Source organism: Rhipicephalus sanguineus, chromosome 1, assembly GCF_013339695.2.
Source record: "Rhipicephalus sanguineus isolate Rsan-2018 chromosome 1, BIME_Rsan_1.4, whole genome shotgun sequence".
Lineage (NCBI taxonomy): Eukaryota > Metazoa > Arthropoda > Arachnida > Ixodida > Ixodidae > Rhipicephalus > Rhipicephalus sanguineus.
In genome coordinates, this window is record NC_051176.1 from 169,814,583 (window position 1) to 169,835,725 (window position 21,143).

Consider the following 21,143-nt stretch of genomic DNA (forward strand, 5'->3'; position numbering starts at 1 on the left):
ATTTCAGCGACAAGCAGCTTATCTCCAGCATGAATTGCACCACGCTCTACAGGTTTCACACTTGTCAAGCATGCTTCACTGTTTTTTCACAAATAAATTTGTCACCACTTTCCAATACAAATGGCGCAATTTTGTTTAGGTTAGCATAATTTTTCTGTTGAACACACTTCGAGACAATTAAAATTTTATATAGAAAAAGTAGAAAAACCCACGTCAAGTGAAAAAGAACCGCAGATTATCGGTGTGTCGTTCAGGTGATGGATTGGCCCCAGCAACATCGAGGTAGGTGATGATGAAGAGAAGGCTGCGGGTGACCTCAATGATGAACTGCTGGAATGCTTAGGCAGTGTTCCTCAATTTAAAGGACACGCTTAGAAGAGTAGCGGTTTGGTCTAATTGGTAGGTCATGACAAGAGCTATAGCATAAACTGGGGAAGAGGGACAGAGTAACACTTGAGGATAAGGCCGCTCTAGCTCTTGTTTTGAAGGACATGCAGACAAACTAAAGTGGCAGCACGGCTACAACGTCGCAGAACAGCTATAAGGTCTCGTTATAGTCTTCTATAGATTGACACACTGCAACATGGGCACAATGCTATCATACCGATACACCACCACCAAGGGCTTTCTGCTTTGTGAGTGGCAGGGGTGAACTTTCTGAGTGGCAGGGGTGAACTTGATGGTGGACTAGTTGGTACACGCACTCCGAGTAAATAAGACGCACAAAAACAAAATGTGTAGATGCTTCTTCTGCTGTGCCTTATTCTGAGAAGTGGGACAAAATTTTTGAAGCAATTTCCAGTGCAGAAAAATTGTGCCATACATTTCAGTCATGGCACGATATATTTCAATTGGCGAAATCTCTCAGAATTAGATTTCAATGATGCGAGACTGTTATTTCAAAAAATTCCCATTTCTGCCTGCTGCTTACGCAAAAGCACAACACCCCCCAAAAAAAAGACAAATAGTAAAACTCTCATTGACAAGGGTGAGATACTGAGGAATCTCGAGGGGCCAACCATATGGTTCTTTCTGCAACTATATCACACCCTGGGTGCTACAGCACACGCGATGGCAATTTCTTTTTTATCCAGATATCAATTATCGTGACACCGTTCATTTTTATTGCGATAGCGGCGTTAAAAGAACCCGGACACGCACCTCCGATGTGGCGTGGCCAAATAGTTTTGCTGACGCCAGAAGCGTCTAATGTGCAACGACCTGCCCAAAACAATCAGGAGGTGCCATTTTTGGTGGTTGCCCGGTCGGATTTGACAGCAGCGAAGTACCCATGAAGTGAAAAAAAAAACTGCGATTTACGACACGGACTAAAAAGGTAGAGACACAATGCCTTCACGTCAGTGTCGTAAAGCACTGTTGTCACTTTGTACAGCCAGCGCCACCTCTACTTTTTCCAATGCCCATCAGATGCGCCCGATCCGACTGTTCACCACCCCCTCCTCTCGTCTTTTCCTAATCTCCCCCCACCAACTAGCGTTCACGCTTGCTTTGTGTTCATGGGGGAGAGTACCCTTTGCCTCACGGCGGAAGTCGGAGGAGATAATTTTCTGTTCTGTTGTGAGCTGTGGGAATAGCAAAATTTTGGGTGCAAAGCGAATTCGAATATTGAAGTGTGAGTGCTAATCGAATCGAATATTTTTCGAATATTTCTCGAATATTTTTTGAGTACTTCAAAGCGAAATTGCAGAAAAAAAAGTTACCAAGCATATTCTTATGAGATAGCAACATGAAAGTGTTTCTTTTCGCTAGGTTGATGAAGCACTGGCGGGGTGGTGTTTCATGGTTGTCTTATCCAGAATGAGGCAGTGTAGAGGCTGAACTGCATTTATGTACATGGTTTGGTGCAACCAAAGTGTTGCCGACAACATTTTACACGTGATAGGCAAAGATGCCATTTCCTCAGCCTCTCCTCCTCTTTCAACTTCTGTGGAAGCCCAACTGATGTGGCAGACAAGTGTGTGCTCCCTTCAAGTCCGGAGTTCCAAATCTGCCTCGTAGACGTCGATATATAAGAACATCTGAAATTTTGGATGCTAAAAAGCTTCGGCTTCCGATTTTTCGCACTTTCTGCCCAAATTTCAGGTCCAAAACAGCATCAGTTGAGCCCCCACCTCTGCCCCATTTTCATCTCCATGTTGGAACCAGAGTCTTCTTGAGTTAATACATTTGCGACCATAGCAGAGCTTGAAAGGCAGCTTTGCCACAATGCCGGGGTGTGATGAGGTGAAGCATACTGAAAATCTAGGGACCACTTCCAATCGGATGTTGACCGTCTCTTGGCAAAGATCGACCATAACGGAGCTTTAAAGGCAGCTTTGCCGCAATACCGGGGTGTGATGAAGTGAAGCATACTGAAAATCTAGGGACCACTTCCAATTGGACGTTGTCTTTTGGCAAAGAGTGACCGTAACTGAGCTTGAAAGGCAGCTTTTCCGCAATACGAGTGTGTAATGTGGTGAAGCATATTAAAAATCTGAAGGGGTCACTTTCAATCGGGCGTTGACTGTATTTGTTTTGGGACGTTCGAATAGTAAAATTTCAGTGTGAATCGAATCGAATAGCAAACACTATTCGAAAAATATTCGAAATTTCGAATATTCTCACACCTCTAGTTTTTATACATGGAGCGGCATCTTGCATCCCTCATGATCACTATGTTGGCTGCCACGCTGACTCTCAAAGAGACGCTGTGTTTTGAGATGGCCCGTCTCCGTTCGTGGCACTATGTGTGCAATCAACGGGAACGAGTCACTGCGACGCTACTGCATGGGGTGGCTTTATTAAGCTAATAAGTGCCACACGAGCGCTGTGGGGCGGTGGCAGTTATGCCTCAAGCCACGAAGGAAGAAGTACGAAGAAACAAATCTGACAGACGTGTGATATGGTAGAGGGATGGAGTGTCTACCGCCACAGCAGCACTGTGTTCTCAGACGCAGGTGTTACGCAAGCAGCCGTACCCTTTAGGTGGCGTCGCACCACGACAACTCCCTGAACTAAGGCAGACCAACGGCTTTCATTGAGGAGTGAGCGTTTGCACCAGCATTGAAAAAAATAGAGGAGCCGTCGGTACAGCACAACACCAAATGGCCCAATGTTGCTCACTTCTGTACCCATGAACATTTGGGTAAGCAGGCTTTTGTAGATTTTTTTGTTTTGTTTTTGCATCACCACAACAGTTTTCCTTTGTTTGCCTACCACAAAATTATAAGTAAACATGTAAGAGATGCAAAATCAGTCGGAACATGCACAAAAGAAGCAGTCACTGAAGGCCGCACATGCAGAATGCAACTATAAACGCTTCACAAATGACCCCCGACTGCAGCTTGGCAGCATTTCCCATTGGATCATCACATGAGGGACAGCACAGCCAAAATGTGGGGTGCAAGTGCTCCTCACCAGATTTTCTTTTTACATGTGAACTTCACTGCGAAAGTTTGTTTCATGGTGGTCAGGCTTAACAGAGGGACAGCAGGCATATTTCCATCATCACTGTGATGTTTCATGAAGACCAAATGTGACAGATCCTATTACTATGGGTGCACAGAAAAGCACATCAGAGCAAGCCAAGAAGGACAGCACCTTAATGCACACCACCTTTCCCCATGTTGGGAAAGGGAAAGGTGAGCCAGGTTAGCAAGTCTTGTTCTAGCTAGATTGCCCATTCAGTGCATAGATTGCCCACTCCTTATATTGCTGGTAATATGTGACGGGTGCAAAGGCTGGGAAAAGCCAAGATGGCTGGTGGCTTTGTGTGCACTGCTTTCCCACATGCTTAGTGTTGGAGGTCACATTAACCGAGAGTTATGGAGACTTGTTGAAGCGCTTCTCGAATCTGCCTGCACTGTTCATCATGCCAGCATTGGAACCACAAGTGTTTGTTATGACCGAGAGAGATTTGTTCATGCTTGCCTGTGCACATGCTGGACCATGCTTGTTTACTCTATATATGGCCAATAATACAACGAACCTCATATATCATGTAGGTGTCCAACACATTTCAATTGCTATCAATGCAGCTAAATGAAGACATTATTGCTTTTGCACAATGAGCACAGGATCCTCCAGTGTGGCTAAAGTTTATTTTAAAGGAATTTCCGCGCACTGATGGGCACCACATGATGTTGGCTGCACCGACAAACAGTAACTCCCCTCAAGCTTGGCTAGACAGTCTCTTTGTGCATCGCAAGCATTCCAATAATTAAATTCGTGATGTCTCGAAAAATGCTTTGCAAGCCAACTTGTTTTTGACCACACATACAAATTCTGAAAATTTACAAGACTTATATTTACGCACGGATGTGGCTAATTCGGAGCACCTCAACACTCGCATTGTGATCAAGGGGGCGTGCTTACTCCCCCTTTAAATCCCCTCATTAGTATTGACAACACATGTGTTACTGAGAACAGTCAATAGCCATTCATGAAACTTTATCAACCCAGTCAGACATCCCTGCAAATTCTGCCGAGTGTTCTTCCTCTGGATCAGCAAAGACATGTTCATACACTTACACTGCTCTTGCGCTATCACTTCTGAAGTATGTGTTTAGCACATAAGGCAATGTGCATATTCAAACAAATGGGCACACATTCAAGTAATGGACAAGTGAACTACTCAAGTACTTTACATAAAGTAACCCCAAATTCGCCATATGTTCAAACTCAGAAAAAGTGTAGATTTGATCAAATACAAGCAACTGTGCTTTAAACAACACCATTTTGCTCTTGATTTCAGAGAGCATGCAATCCCATACAGTGTGCACCGAACATGTACAACATTCAAAGCAAAATAGCAGGACACGCTCCCAGTTCCCTAAATGTTGCATCATCATCATCATCATCAGCCTGTCTACGCCCACTGCAGGGCAAAGGCCTCTTCCAAGTTCCGCCCAATCAACCCGGTCCTGTGCTTTCTGCTGCCACGTTGTACCTGCAAACTTCTTAATCTCATCTACCCACCTAATTTTCTGTCTCCCTCTCACGCGTTTGTCATCTCTTGGAATCCAGTCAGTTACCCTTAATGACCACCGGTTATCCTGCCAACGTGCTACGTGCCCGGCCCATGTCCATTTCTTCTTCTTGATTTCAACTATGATGTCCTTAACCCCCGTTTGTTCCCTGACCCACTCTGCTCTCTTCCTGTCTCTCAAGGTTACACCTACCATTTTTCTTTCCATCGCTCGCTGCGTCGTCCTCAATTTAAGTTGAACCCTCTTTGTAAGTCTCCATGTTTCTGCTCCGTAGGTAAGTACCGGTAAGATGCAGCTGTTATATACCTTTCTCTTGAGGGATAGTGGTAGATTGCCATTCATGATTTGATAATGCTTGCCGAATGAGCCCCAGCCCATCCTTATTCTTCTAGTTATTTCGCTCTCATGGTTCGGCTCTGCGGTTACTACCTGTCCTAAGTAGACGTACTCCTTTACAACTTCCAGTGTCTCGCCACCTATCGCAAAGCGCTGTTCTCTGCCAAGATTGTTCCACATTACTTTAGTAACGCGGGAGACGAATTGCAGCTCATGATTACTGAACTGGATACGGAAAGTAGAAGAATAGGTCTGAAAATTAATATGCATAAAACTAAAGTAATGTGGAACAATCTTGGCAGAGAAATGTTGCATAGATATGTTTAATTAGTGATAAGCTGTCTGACACCCACCTCTTTGACAGAACTGTGTAGCCAACCCCTCAAAGCATTTAGAACACTGCAAAACTGCTGGTAAGGTTACACATGCACACACACAATGCAAAGAACTGCAAACACTGAATGGACTCCATTTGCTCAGCAAATGCATCATTGTCAATTTCAAAATTTAGAATGTCTAACCACAAGCATACCGCCACCTCTAAAGCAAGTGAAAAGCGTTCTGCACACTAATTGTCTACAGCACAGCAGTAGAAGGCTCTGACAGGCTTCACAACATTCTTCTGCTGATAACTTGCACAACGTAATGCAGTTCGCAACAAATGCTACGATTAACTGCATTTTTACAAATCAAGTGAAAAGGACAGTGTCAGGCTGAGCATAAAGACATGTTCACAGCAGTAATTACTGAAATAGTTCAACAGAACTTGTAAGTTACATGGATCCTTACGAAAGAGGGGGGGTCTGATCGAGGGCTCGTTTGTTTTGTTACACACAACCTAATGAAACCAACAGACAATGAAGCTAAGAAAGGTATAGGGAACATATATATTTTAATTGTAGGATCCTTACCATATTCACTCAATTTCTTGTCATCTTGGAGCACTCGCCCACAGAAGATAAGACGCTGCTTGTCTGCAGTGATGTTCTGAAATAATATAACGTCAAATTTAAAGGAAGCAAGTATAGCCTTAAAATTTGAGAAAAATAATTCACCTCGACTTACCACTGACGATGCTATTTTCTCTTTGAAGTTTTTGACAGTGATCTAAGGAAAGAAACGTAGGGAAATGTTTTGCAAACAAATTTATATGATAAATGACAGGCAACGATTGTTTAAATGTCGAGGCATAAAGCCACCTGACTGCTCAATACGTCAAGCATTAAGCACACATATGTAATGCTTAAGGGGCGGCGAGCAAAATAGCATGGTATACTGTAAATGTGACATGTCAGCTAATTATTGGTTGGTAACATGCGCGATGAACGTAACAAGCGAACTTACATCGTCGGGTACAGAGTAATTTCGATTCTGTGAATCTAACGTCTTCACCGTGACTTCCAACATCTGAAAAAAAAAAAATCAATAATAATAACGCGTACTCAGGGTTGACGAAGACACAGTCACATAATCCGATCGCTGGAACAGTGAAGAGGCGAAATAAGTGCGTCGAATTATGCCTAAAACACGAAAGCATGGCCTGGCTGAATACAAAAAGCAGGGGTCCCTTCGAAACCAAGAAAAATCGTCTAGCTGGCATTGACCACAAAAGTAAAAACGACATAGTGTCGGCAAGACAACGCCTAAAAGAAATAGAAATAAAAAAAACTACGTTCACAACCATTTTTTGTTGACGCTCTCGATACACGAACACCTACAGAAAAATAAGCGCTAAATGCGTTTGACTGTAGGCCGCTGGCTAAACAGGTGACTTCTACTCGTGCAAGTTGCACACCGTTTGCAGGCACAGTCAACAGGACAAAGTATACTTGCAATTTTAGCGGCTGCCTGCGTTGGGTCTACAGATGAACGAGCATAAATACGATGCAGATAAACGAGTTCACACACTTCGTCGCCGCCTGGGAGGACACTTCACTCTTCGCGTAGCCGCGGAGGGTCGCAGTAATCGAGAAGTCAGATGAAGAGAAAAATAAATATACACATATTGAAAGCTTAAAATGAATTGTATTAACAAAAATCCTACAAAACAGCGATTATAATTACGTTTTACTATAAAAACTTATTTGCGCACGAGATCGCAGAAGGCGCCATCTTACATGTGTGTTTGTTATTAGCACGTTCGTTTGCTGTGTTCGAGTAGGCTCGTGCGAGTTGGTTTCTCACTCGTTCAGGCGTTTCGTGGCTGCATTTCTCAAATTGTGCAAAGGTTTGGACCTTCATCATGTCTGAAACGGACTGGGACACTGTCACCTACCTGCGAAAGAAGCCTATGAAGGCTAGTCAGCTGCGATCTCAACAGGTTTGTCTCTCACGCACTTACGTTGCAGGCCTGGTTTAAAGGCTCGTTCGAGTGACGCGTAAAATGCGTTGTGCTTTCCTGTTCTCTTTCAACAGGTAATCAACGCAGCGCAAAGGCAGGGAGTGCCAATCGAGACTACAAAAAAATGTAAGTGGGACTTCAGACCGTGTAATATTAACCAGAATCTTTCCCCGAGTTTTTGTGAGATGGGAAGCAGTGATGTGGATCTTGTGCGTTCGATGTTTACGTATTAGGCATGGAATTGAAGGGCGATGAGTAAACGTTTCGTTAAATTATGCAAGCAGCCTATTAACATGAAATGAGTCCCCCCCCCCCCTTTTTTTTTTAATGCGGAACTTACTATATTTGGCTTGTATTTTACACGATTTATTCTTTTGTCTGCTGCGCATGGTTCAGTCAATGCTGCAACGAATAAGAAGACAGTCACTACCTTAAATACTGCTAAGCTTGATCGAGAGACGGAAGAGTTGCATCATGACCGCATTGGCCTGGACGTGGGAAGACTCATTCAACAAGGCAGGCAGGCCAAGAACATGACACAGAAGGAACTGGCCACCGTAAGTCCACGCTTTGGCTACGAGCATGTCGAACATGCTGTGCATCGTGAGATATGCACAACCTGTTTATGCTTTTCGGTGCGCTGGACATAACACAAAAATTACGTGATTTCCTAAGTTCCGGGTTATAGTGGCTGTGTTCTGGTTTTTTACTTTACCGAGAAGAAACGCTTGGTACTTTTACTGCTACTGAAGGTTTAGGGTTATATTGTGCTAGTTAATACCCCAGTGCAGCTTTTAAGTGATAAAATCTAGCATTATACAAACTACGACGTAGAGCCTATGAGCCTCTCAGGGGGCTTGAAAGGCAGAGCCCAGCAGTCAGGCATATCAAACCACACCTACAGAAAAGGCAGAAGTGTAAATTGTTGTTTTCCAAACAGAAGGTGATGGCATAACATTCAGAGATTGGAGGACAGCAGAATGGGTCAGGGAACAAACACAGGTAGCCAATATTCTAGTTGTCATTAAGTGAAGGAAATGGCCCGTGCTGCTGGCCACGGAATGTGTAGTACAGACAAACGGTGGTCAGTTAAAGCAATGTGGATACCAAAGCATTGGAAACACAGCTGAGTATGGCAGTGAGGTTGATAGTACGATGAAATTGAGAAGTTTGCAGGCATGAAATGGAATCGGCTTGCACAAGGTAAAGTAAATTGGAGATCATTGACAGAGGCCTGCATCCCACAGCAAACATAAAATGGGCTGAGAATGATGGTGAAATTGTCAACGTATTTAAATATGCAATGAGACAAAAAAACGAATTCCTTCAATCATGCAATAATTTCGTATTTAATCTTGTATTTAATCAACATATATGCTTTGCTAATCATTATCAGTCATAGGTGCACAAATGAGTCCATACATCTTTCATGCCATATATGTACCCTTGTTAAACCAAGACTGAGCAGGATTTAGAGAGAGTTAAAGGTGTATTAATTCGCTAATGATCCATATGGTGGGACAAAGAGTGTGTGTCATTGTGGCGTGAAGTAACATTTTTCATAGTTTGTGCTTGCCATTTAAGCCTTGGGAGTGTGTTGCTTTCAGAAAATCAATGAGAAGCCTCAAGTGATAAATGATTACGAAGCTGGTCGTGCCATACCAAACCAGCAAGTCCTGGCGAAAATTGAAAAAGTGATTGGTAAGTTGCCAGCCTGTTTACTAAATCTTTGTCTATATAAAGCTTTAAAAAAAATAATAAATTGCAGTGCCATATGCTTGGGATAGCCAAATAATTGATGGTGTTGAGGTCTGTGCAAATGCTGCCATCGATGAAAGATTTTTCCATTAATCCTTATGAACAGCATGCTGGGTGCTTAATATTGTCAGAGAGACTAGTTTTGCAGGACAAACAAGGAGCTGCTTGCTTTGAAGTGAATTAAGGTGCCAGAAGTTTCGTTTCGTAAGTGTTAGCAACTAGAAGGAGAGTTGCTTCAGAGCAGTGCTCCCAGTTTATGCTTAACAAGCAAGTCAGGTACCAGGTTTGCATTCATATAGCCATTGAAATTGTGCTGTGTTTTGCTGCATATTGTCACTAGTGCACATTATATGGACTAGTGACAATACCCAGACTTGGCAGGTGAACTGGTCTCTTAGTTGATGGCAGTCTGCAAGACATTCAGTTTTGCAAAGATGGTGATTTCACTTGATGCACCTGAATTGATGCAGCCACACGAGTTTTTTGAAGTGTGTACCCTCCTTTGGAAACACCATGTGCAATAAGTTTCTTCTCAAGTCTGAAGGACTGACTGGTTTTTGGCAGACAACCAAATTGAAATGACTTGTCTCTTAACGTCCTATTCAGGTTCATGAGCTCAGATTTGGTATTTCGTGAAATTGTGACAACAGGCTGGAAGAGTATTAAGAACAGCGATAGAAGTTCTGCCCGTGTCGCATATGAAGGCCTGCAATGACTTTTCCACCTGTGCACCAGCACACTTATTATGCCTCACTGCACTATTTATTTGCTGGAGTGGCGTTACTTCACTTTGTAATGTCACTCAAAACAGTAGCTATGGCTTTTTTTTTTAGAAAACTTAAGATTGCAAAAGATACTAGATGATGAAAGGAACATGCACAACACAGGGTGTTTGTGTGTTCCTTTCGTACAATGTAAAATGCAGTACAGTAGACACTCAGTAAACTGAAATCTCTTATAAACAGAATTGCTGCTTAAATGGAACAACTGCTCCTACTCTGATTGGTTTCATACCTGAACAATGCAACCCTGTTCTTCTCTCAGTAAATGGAACTCCTGTCAAACGGAACATATTTCCTTGATCCCATCAGGTTTCATTTAAGAGAGTCTACTGTACAGACTATCCTGTCCATCCTGTTACTAACTGTGATATTCTTCTGCTGAGCATGATGTTGCAAAAGTTCTCAGCGTTTGCAACCACATTCCCATGGTGGCAGAATGCAAGATTGTAGTATAGAGTCGCTGTCAATTCTTGGTGACACTGAGACATTTTCCTGTGGCCTGAAGCGTACCCTCTTGTGCATGGTCCAGCTCATTTCTTTTTACTTTGCACTTTGGCTAACATAACTTTACACTCCATTGAAATGGCAGCCTTCATGACATGACTGAATCACTTGCACCATAAGACTCCACAAATCATCACATAGCCAAAATAAGGCCCTGTGCTTCAAAAGAAGATGGGCACAGGAGGAGGCGAAATTAAAAAAGAAACAACACTTTTTTTCTTTTCTTTATTTGCTGTGTTTGGTTTGTTGTGCTTATCCGTTTCTTTGTTAAACTCGAAAGAAGTGCAAAAGAACTCATTCGCTGGTCTGCGAGAAGTAGCGGCGCAGTGGCTGCCACCTAGTTTTAAGCTCTACAGTGAAAGAAAAAATGGAAACTGCGGTTTTCTTGGGTACAGCACGAAAGAAACAGACAAGCACTACACACCAAATGTAAAGAATGAGCGGTCCAATTGGGTAATTGAAATGGCTTGCTGTTTTTCCTGACCACGTTCTGCTGCGACGCGCCTTTTTAAAAAAAATTGTCACTTGAGCTTCCAGTCTGACGTTACCGCGATGACGGATTACCTGTGCACCCGGTGGTGTGCTCAGTTTCGGTTTTGCCTACATCGGGGCCTTGAATTTCGGCTGTTATTTCAAATTACGTGCCATTTTTTGCAATTTTTAAAAAATGGTCTTGTCATAAATTGTCACGCTACAACTCTCCCAGGTAGACAACGGCCCGAAAGTTAATAATTAAGCTAATTAATGAATTTTTTATTAATTACTCATTTGAATGTAACTTTAGGTGCTGCAAAGTTTTTCTGCCTCGGTGTAGTGTTCGTTTGTGAAGATGACTAAGGCCTGAATGTCATAGCATTTTTATTTAAAAAATCTGTATTGTCTAAAATAAACACTTTGTATATATCGGGTGTCCCAGCTATCTTTAGCCAAGGGTTAATAAATACAATATTAGAGGCAGGCGAGTGAAATCAGGCGCAAATTGCTGACTGTCACCTTGCGCACTGCAGACAGCTTTTTGTTTCGTAGTTAATTAATTTGTTAATTAGTATTAAATATTTAATTATATTGCTAAATATTGACTTTAGCCAAGAAATGTGACTTGCAATGTTCGAGAGCGTCTGCAGAAACCCCCACTGCATTATTTGCTATAAAGAAAGTCTCATGTATACCATTCTTTCCTAGCTGCAAGAAAGCCTGCAAAATACAAAAAGAACCACATGACTAGCGCATTCGCGTGCAGCGAACATGCTGCTGTCAGCTGTGATTTGAGCGAACGAAATCGGCTGCGGCCGCGACTCGCCGGCTCTGCTGCAGCGGTAGGCCGATAAGTTGGCGGTGGTTTCTTGGCCCGTGTCAGCCAGGTGGCGCGCGTGACGGTGCAAGTTGTAGTGAGCGCGGGCCAAGAAACCACCATTAATTTATCGGCCTACCGCTGCAGCCGACTTCGTTCGCTCAAACCACGGCTGAGAGCAGCATGTTAGCTGTGCGCGCATGCGCTAGTCATGTGGTTCTTTTTGTATTTTGCGGGCTTTCTTGCAGCTTGGAAAAAATGGTATACATGAGACTTTCTTTATAGCAAATAATGCAATAGGGGTTTCTGCAGACGCCCTCGAACTTTGCAAGTCACATTTCTTGGCTAAAGTCAATATTTAGCAATTTAATTAAATAATCATAATTAACAAATTAATTAATTACGAAACAAAATTGTCTAGTGCGCAAGGTGATGGTCAGCAATTTGCGCCTGATTTCACTCGCCTCCCTCTAATATTGTATTCTTTAACCCTTGGCTAAAGATAGCTGGGACACCCTGTATATATACTAATACAAGCTGAAAAACTTCAGAAGTGAGGGGGGGTGGTGGCTGAACAGCCCTACCTTCTCTTCCAGCTATGCGTATGCTCTTGAACAACTCGCGACTGCATGCTCAAGCCAACAAAGCCTCCCGTCCAGTTAATTTCTGTAGCCACTATGTAGTAGCATGGTTACTGCGGCAACACCAACCAAATCTTAATCCTGCATTCGTTATGAGAAGCATGGTGAGGCTGGTGAAGTCTTGCAATTCAGAATAATGAAGGGGTTATGTATATCTCTGTCACACACAACCACTCTGGGGCCTACATGGAGGAAAAAAAGAAAAACAAGTGATCGAGCCAAAGTGTCGTAGAAAAGCCACATTGAAGAGGTACACCAAACAGCAAAAGTTTACGGGACGCTGACTCCACGAAAAATGCGAATTTCTGCTCTATTAGTGCTTAGTGCTTATAATTGAGCTGGTGACTGCATATGTCACAGTGGCACCTACAGGCTGGAACACTGATTTGGCGGTTATGTTCTCGCACAAAGCGAGAATATAGTTTTCTCGGACATAACGCGTCCCACAAACTTTTGCTTTTGGGTGTACATGATATCGCAACGTAGAGGTTGGAAGTAACTATTGAGGATTAACAGCTTGCGCCAACTATGCTGAGCAGACAAAAAGTAACAAGCAACGTTGACTTCACTGTCATATGAAACAGTGTCCGAAAAACGGCAGAAGAACATACTCTGGAGCTTAAAGAAATGGGTGACAAGTTGGAGGGAAAGCTTCGGGAACATAAACTTGAGTCCACTGTTTGAAAATCGGCCTCTTTTTTCTTTGTGTGTGTGTGTGCGAAAGGTCTAGGTTGTGTGGGGTCTTGAGAGTGCCGCTCATGGAAAAAAATGGATACACGACACATCAGCAGCGAAACAAACACGTGGGCGTCGATTAGCACCTTTTACACAACGGTGAGCCTGACAGCCGATATGACAGTCTACAATGCCAATATAACACACAAACGCAACATAACACACACAGTGTACCGCGAATACGGCATCGCCGACGTTCAACTCACCACGGGAGTATGTGGGACATAGCCACGGGATCGTCCCCATGAAACTCCCACAAGAGACGACAAACGACAAGGGCGTCAAGCCCCAAGAGAGAGTGATTGCTGTTCCTCATGCACCCACCTAACCTCGCTGACAGGGCGGTGACTACACTAACTGCGCGGGCACTGTGAGGCGAGAACAACTTTACAGGGGGTCTTAGCACCCCCAGAACTGAGAGGTAAAACAGTTTCAGCAAACTGCAGAAAACAGTGCAGTCCAATAAAACCTGCAATAAACAAAAAAGTTTACCGAGAAATAAGCTGGGAAAATTTTTTAGTAGCTATTCGTTGTGAAAATATGTGCCTGGTTTTGCATGTAAAAGATAGGTGTTGTCTTTTTCTATCATCTCAAAAAATGTTATTCTAGTGTCCTTGAAAATTCTTCATAAGGGCCGTACAAGTCTTTAAAAGCCGTTGAATATTTCGTTCACAGTTGCTATGAACTGTAGATATAAACTACGACATAGCAATCAATGTGGTGGTAGTCTGTACCGCTGCTACTAGGAACACATCATAATTGATTAGAAGGAAAGCAGTGCAAGTATTGTTGAGTTTTATTGTTCTTGTATTCCAGGAATGAAGCTTCGTGGAAAGGAAAAAGGAATGTCAATGGGCGCCGAGAAGAAAAAGTAGCTGCAAAAGCTTAAGCAGCAAGAAATTTTTCTTCGTATGCTTGCTGCAAGTGGCCTAGCTGGACGGATTTTTAGGGGGCTTTTGACTTTAGCACATGCATCACGTTTTGTCGGTTTCTTCAGTCTTGTTAATAGGCTCCTAGAAGTTTGCATGGGCCCAGTGTGATTTAACCTTTTCCCATGGCAGCGCCAAGGCCACTGAAAATGCAGTCCAGCAGAGGAAACTTCATAGCTTCGCAATATCGCACATGCACTCTGTGTGTTTTTTGGCGACTTCAGCTTCATTGGAAGAAGCATTTGTGTCTTCAGAGCTTGAAAAACTGTGTGTGTGTGTCTACAAATAAAGTGTTTGTTTCAATACTTTTGTGCTACTTATATGATAAAGAGGCTTTTCTTGAGAAGGCATTTGTGTCGGAGAAGTTACGTGACCATTTGTTATAGCAGTTCCCATTTTGCAGCATGCCTCTCCTTTTTGAAAATGCTGTCTTAGTACTTGTCAAGTCTACTTCTAACTTCTTTTTGTATGAACTACAGTTAAACGTTACACTTTCTTATTAGTGCAAATATTTTAATATTTGTCTGAAGCATATAGTACCTGCCAACCCTCCTCAATGTGACATGAAGTTTACAAATGTTGCATTGACTATTCCAAAAACTAAAGTCTGTCTGCAAAAAGGTTTGTTTTGCATTGTGCTCGGAGAAGGGCAGCAAAAGGAAATTGTGATGGCACCTGTGCTACCCTCTTGTGGAAGCACAAGGCTCTATATACTATGCCTCTAGTGTGGCAGTACTTTGTTCTGCACAGTAATTAGTGCAGTGGAGAAGACTCTAACAGAGTTTCACTCATAGTTCTCCAATCATATCTATAGAAGTCTTGATGATGAAAGGACACCACGATGGTACTTGCCTTGAGCAAGTTTATTAACAGCAGAGCTGTTTAAAGGAACCGACAACTGGTCAGAATGCATGATTAGATCCTGGTAGAAATGAAAAGACCGTGAATTATAGTGACAGATTCCAGCATCTTTTTGGCATTGTGAGTAGGATTTACATTTTCAAGTCTTGTTTAAAAGTAACAAAAGACCAGTATGTCGCGCAGCCTAGCGGAAGTGCCTTGCAGCTGGATTATGGAGTCGATCTCTTTGCTGTACGTAGTCCGATGCTGTCATGCGTGCCATAAATAGTCCTGAAAATGGAAGTCTGTAGATTATTATCTATCCCCACTATTCTGTGCTGCTTACGAGGTAAAAGGTGTTGCATGTTGAGAAGCGGCGCTGCCTTCGCGGGAGCCAGTGGCACTATGTTGAGCCACGGCTAGGGTGGCTAGACCACGGCGCATGCATAGCGCATGTGCGCGGTGCTCACGCATGCGCAGTAAACTGCCATGCTCAAACGAACCGCTCTCGGGCTCACTGTTTGCAGCATGTGTTGTCACGTGTGTATACGACTTCATATTCGTTGCACATAGAAAAATTCTGATATCAAATGTTTCACGGCATTTTCCATGTTATCATTCCGTGATTGGACACTCTAAACGGTAAGCTTTCCGTTGTGCTAAAGAAAATAGGTACCATAAAAATTGGTTGTCAGTCCCTTAATTTAAGCTGGCCGCAAAAACTTTGGTGTCCGCAGAAAACCACAGGTGAGTATGCGCCGCAGGAATTAGGCAAGCCCCACCACCGAGCAACGTCAAACGTTGCCACCGAGTACGGAAGGCGAGGGCGTTGAACGAAAACTCTGCTCGGTGAAGTGAAGTGCATGAAACGTGAAATAGAAAGTCATAGAAGGAAAGACAAAAATGAAGAGAAATAAAGGGAATAAAAAGAGTTAGAAAAACAGAGACCAAGAACGAAACTCAAAGAAGGAGAGAAGTAAAGAAAAACAAGAAAAGGTAGAAAAAACAGCAAGACAAAGAGAAAAAGAGGCAGAGCGAGAGAGAAAGGAAAGAAAGAGAGAACATAGAAATAGAAAGCAACAGGTACAAAAAACTGAGAAAATAAAGAGAAACAAGGAAGGCCATCCAGCTCCGCTCTTCCTTCAGGCTTAAGCTGCCATAAATTTTGGAGAAATCGCTAAAGGAAACATTTTTTTTTAATTCGAAAGGCTGCCTGTTGCCATAACATTTATACATGGTATCATGAGAGGCGCGTCACACGTAAATAAATAAGTTGAATTCATGCATGAAATCAAGGCTGGAAGCAAGCATAATTAGCAACAACAAAGTCTCTGAAATGAAATGGGCACTGTGATCTAAAATCAAGACGGTGATTGTTTCTCAGTTTCTACTATAGCAGAGTTTGCTTCATGGAGGCAAATCCCCATTAAGATGTGCGAGTGTCCCAGAAAAAGAAACGTTCGTGTGGCCCCCTCTTCACCCCATTCCCCTGTCATGTCTGCAGGGGTTTTACAAATTTTGATGTTTATAGGTTAGCAGGTATGATGCATTCAGTGGATTACCTGAAAGGACAAGACATTACTTCCAATAATAATAATAATTGGGGTTTAACGTCCCAAAACCACGATATGATTCTGAGAGACGCCGTAGTGGAGGGCTCCGGAAATTTCTACCACCTGGGGTTCTTTAACATGCACCTAAATCTAAGTACACGTACGGGCCTCAAACATTTCCGCCTCCATTGAAAATGCAGCCGCGGCGGCCAAGATTCGATCCCACGACCTTCGGGTCAGCAGTCGAGCGCCATAACCATGCACTAGACCACCGTGGCGGGGCAGACATTGCTTCCACACCAGATACATTATTAAAATAGGTAATCAGTTATTCAGGACTTGTTGAAACTGCAAAAATGGAAGCCGAGCAGCGTGTCTACCAGCCAGAAAACCCAACGCTATCACCACCTTCTAATAGCAGTCCTTGAAATTTATTCACATTCCAGAAGCTTCAAAAAAACCCTTCGGCAAGCATTTCAGGACAACGATCAAACGATATTTTCATGTCCATATGACTTCCACCGCACATCTCTCATAATTATGTCAGCAGTGACAGGGGCTCCAGGCGAATGTGATGCACAAACCTAATGTTTGTAGTAACTAAAGTGGATGTTTGGGCGTGTTGGTACGACATAGCGGAAAGAAAACAGCGCAAGAAAAAGGAAGACACAAACAACAGCGTTCACAACAATGGTTTAACCATCAACACCGCACAATATATACTTGCGCAGTCCAAAACGAAGGGAAGAAGGAACAATGATCAACAAAGACAATATGAACACACTATCAGCGTTATCACTGTAAACCATGCACATTGCGCGTACAACCATCTGATAGCCTAGATAATGAATTTCCTTGCCAGGAAATTCATTATCTATCAGATGGTTCTACGTACGCACAATGTGCATGGTAAATTTACAGTGATAATGCTGATATAGTTTGTTCATATTATCTTTGATTATCATTGTTCCTTCTTTCCTTCGTTTTGGACTGTGCAGTGTTGACAACTAAACCATTAATTGTTATAAGTCAGCGCTGTTGTTTGTGTCTTCCTTTTTCTTGTGCTCCATCTTTTGTGCTGTTTTTTTTCAGCTATGTGTGTTAGTAAAATTTGTAACAAAATGTTGAGGAAGTTCCACACAAACGTGATGTGGGGATACAGTAGCTTTGTGCAAGCTTACTGGAACTTTTACAGTTAAATGCTGGTAATAAATTATGCGCATTGAAAAAGGCAGATATGGTTTGTGTAAATAAGTGTTTGAATTGCTTGTTGAGGCTGAGCAAGCACGGCTAAAGAGCCTGTGGTGTGCAATGCATCATCTATTTATTAATCTTTATATAAAGCATAAATGGGCCTTAAACATTTGCGCATAAGCGGGACACATACATCCCACTTTTCCTTCTGCAGAAAAAAATTTCTCCTACAGCACCTGTCGCAATTAGCACAACGCTAGATGGCTGCTATCTCACCTAAGTCTATGTAAGCTCAAGAAAAACTGTTTTATCGCAGTTTTGGAAGGTGGCAGCAATGCTGTTGAAATTTGTTCGAATTTCCTTGGAAGCTCCTAAATTTTCCTCTCGTCCAGATAAACCTGTCATTCAAAATGCCAAGCAATTTTCTCTTTTTCTAGTTCTAGAGAGGCGATTTCAGCTCCTAGTCACCATGTGTTTTTGTAAAATTGTGCAGTAACTTGACTGATAAATGCATCGAAACACAGCCCTTTGCGAAATTGCCACGCTCTTCGCTAAGCTTAATTGTGGATAACGGTGCATGGGAGTAATTTTCTTGATATCACATACCTTTTGGAAAGCGCGCAGATATTCCGGGAGAACATCAGTACTCCACCATTTCGACAGTGGAAGAAGGGATTACAAAATCAACAAAAATTTTGTTTATGCGGCGAAGCAAGCTTTACAGGAACAGACAGCCCTGTGAAGGCTTGCAAGGCGAATGTGCAGGCACCGTTTTGTTGCTGGAAATGAGGTGCCCACAACGTTCCTCTGCACAACTTGAGAAGTGCTCCTCTGCGCACTGGTGTCGGCCGCCTCATCCAAACAATTAAGTGCCCGCTGATGTGATCGCGTGATATGGTACCTTCGTGAGTCAGTGGGTCGTGTGTCCCACTTTTTCTCCAGCAAAGTATACTGGCTTGATTTTGATAAAATTTGTTTATAGTATTCCTTCGTGGTTCCGGTTTTTATAACATTGTGTCAAAGATATAGGCGAACCTACAAAGGGTTAACAAATGCCATACCTTGGTAAAAGGAAGCCCCAAAAGTGACAAATACACTTTGTCTAAATGTTTCCAGAACAAGTACATTCTGCCAAGCGCACAATCTTCTACGTGCATCCATGCGTTTTGCAAATACTACTGTGCAACGCTCGCAGCTCATTGTAATTGCCAGGCACATCGGGAAATGAGCACCATGCAATTTATGAGAGCATGTATTGGGCCACTGGGGAGTCACGAGTTTCATGTGAAATGGGTTCCACACACATTTCAAGGATTTTACTGCGAAGTCTTGAGACTCTGAAAAACAATGAACTTCAAAGGTGTAGGTATGTAATATGCACAGGTGCTTCTCAAACTACTGTTCCATAAAGGCACACTTGTTGGCTTTTCTCTTGTTTAATTGCACATTCTACAGCGGGATGGCATGGTCCTGCTAATTATAAAGCTCAGGTGCAGTGTATTTGGATATACCTACCGACATATAACTGTCACTTGCACAAGGCATGGTTGTGAAAGCATTTGCAGCTACGAGTCTTTAACCGAATCTCTCCATTGAAGGACCCACGTGTACACTGCGAAATTTGCATCACAGCAAGCTTGGAGCACAAAGCACCTTTTGTGAGGCGTCAGAAATGGGAAGTCAATTAGATATATCTTTGTCAAAGACTTTTCAAATGTGAACTTGAGTTGGGCATACTCTCCTAAAACTGTCCAAGGCATCCACCACACAGTTGTTATTACGCTGTGGATTTTAATTTCTAGTTGTAACGCATGGTTTCTAGTAGGGCAGAATGCAAAAACATCCCGTGTAACAAGATTTTGGCAAATCAAGGAACCATCAGATAACTTCCCCTCAAAGCAGCAGCCCTGAAAGCCCATGCGTGGTGCAATGCACACTTATTTTTCTCAAGCTCATTCGTTGCTTCAGAAAACTCTTAGTGCTAATTGGTTTCTCCCGTGAAATTGGTTCGATTTTACAGCAACGCTGTTATGCTCGAAGTTTGCCGTGTGTCGCAGATAGCAAATTATCACCGTAAACCGGTAAGCGCTCACTTCATCCTCTTTTGCTTTGCTCCCAGAACAAGGATGCATTAACTGATTGTCGAGAGAATGAGTACAGAGAGGGAGAGAGAAAAAAGAGAAAGTGAGAAATTCTTGGTGAGGAGAGATTCGAACCTGCGTACCCACGATTCAAAGGCAAGCGTCGTAACCACTCAGCTATACAGGCATGCTAGAGGAGCATAGCACAGCCTTGTATAATATAGTATAGCAAGGGGGTGGGAAAGGGAAGTGAGGAGAGAACGAGTACAGAAAAAGAGATGGAAAAATAGAAAGCGGAGAAAAGATACATGGTGGGAGAGAGAAAAAAAGGGAAGAGGAAGAAAGATAGGAAGACAGAGAAAGAAAGAGCAAGCACAGCCATGCATATTATAGCATAGCAAGGGGTACGAAAGAGAGGTGAGAGGGTAAATAAAAAAAAGTCGCAGTTTCGCCGCAAGGGCGAAGCAATGAATGCGATAGCAAGGAACTAATGCTATACGAAGTGAGGCTCGCCAATGGATACTCTCAGTTTGAACATCGCTTCTGTTGCAAAGGCGGCCGAAGCAGCGAAGGAAACTAGCGTGCTTCAAGTGTCGAGCTGTGACACTTGATAGTTCGCGCTCATCTTCTGTTTGTTCGTTTAGCGGCGTCCCTTGAGATCGAGTGACTTTCGTACGCTCCGTAACATGAGCGCGGACATCACGGTGAAAGCGTGAAACATCCCTCTTCCCCTCACCACGAGAAAACCGCGCGAGCAGACAGCGGAAGCGTAAGCTTCTCCCATGCGCAAATATAAGAAGAAGCGAGCGAGCTCACCGACAACTTTTAAATGCGCCCGTCGGGCTCCTAGTGCCATCTCGCTGGTAATGAAGAAACGTTTATTATCGCCTGCTGTCTCCGAGTCCGTCCAGCGCTAAAGGGTGTGTATATAACGCTCGCCGTTAGCTACGTGGAGGATCTGCGTTTCGTGGCGTAGTGGATAGCGCCGCTCGCTGCGGAACAAGAGGTCCCTGGTTCGATTCCGCGCTTCGGAAGCATTTTTCTGTTTGGGGCTTTTATATATATATACATACTTATACATATACGGTGCATGACGGCGGCAACGGCGACGGCAAAATCCAGCCGAGACTGTCCATATAATTGCTATCGCAATAAAACCTAGCCAAGCCA

At 43.1% G+C, this 21,143-nt stretch overlaps 2 protein-coding genes across 3 annotated transcripts in view; one reads left to right on the forward strand and one right to left on the reverse strand.

Annotated features, from left to right (window-relative positions):
• The window catches only part of LOC119402067 (large proline-rich protein BAG6), a 170,261-nt gene extending 162,986 nt beyond the window's left edge, over positions 1–7,275 (reverse strand). For both annotated transcript variants that reach the window (XM_037669174.2, XM_037669158.2), the window contains exons 1-4: positions 7,158–7,275; positions 6,669–6,731; positions 6,390–6,431; positions 6,236–6,311 (exon numbers count right to left, since the gene is read on the reverse strand). In XM_037669174.2, coding sequence (XP_037525102.1) covers positions 6,236–6,311; positions 6,390–6,431; positions 6,669–6,731 — 181 coding nt within the window. In that variant the 5' untranslated portion in view covers positions 7,158–7,275. The remainder of the gene's footprint in view (positions 1–6,235; positions 6,312–6,389; positions 6,432–6,668; positions 6,732–7,157) is intronic.
• A 134-nt stretch (positions 7,276–7,409) lies between these two features.
• LOC119402087 (endothelial differentiation-related factor 1 homolog) lies at positions 7,410–14,610 on the forward strand. Its single transcript, XM_037669193.2, has 5 exons — positions 7,410–7,644; positions 7,740–7,791; positions 8,062–8,222; positions 9,273–9,366; positions 14,193–14,610. The coding sequence occupies exons 1-5, from the start codon at positions 7,567–7,569 to the stop codon at positions 14,249–14,251; spliced, it is 444 nt and encodes a 147-aa protein (XP_037525121.1). The 5' UTR covers positions 7,410–7,566; the 3' UTR covers positions 14,252–14,610.
• The last annotated feature ends 6,533 nt before the right edge of the window (positions 14,611–21,143 follow it).

Excerpts from the sequence above, each read along its gene's own strand:
- LOC119402087 (XM_037669193.2), top strand. The coding sequence starts at position 7,567 with ATGTCTGAAACGGACTGGGACACTGTCACCTACCTGCGAAAGAAGCCT. Across the intron at positions 8,223-9,272 it reads CACAGAAGGAACTGGCCACC|AAAATCAATGAGAAGCCTCA; the intron begins GTAAGTCCACGC and ends TGTTGCTTTCAG. Across the intron at positions 9,367-14,192 it reads GAAAATTGAAAAAGTGATTG|GAATGAAGCTTCGTGGAAAG; the intron begins GTAAGTTGCCAG and ends CTTGTATTCCAG.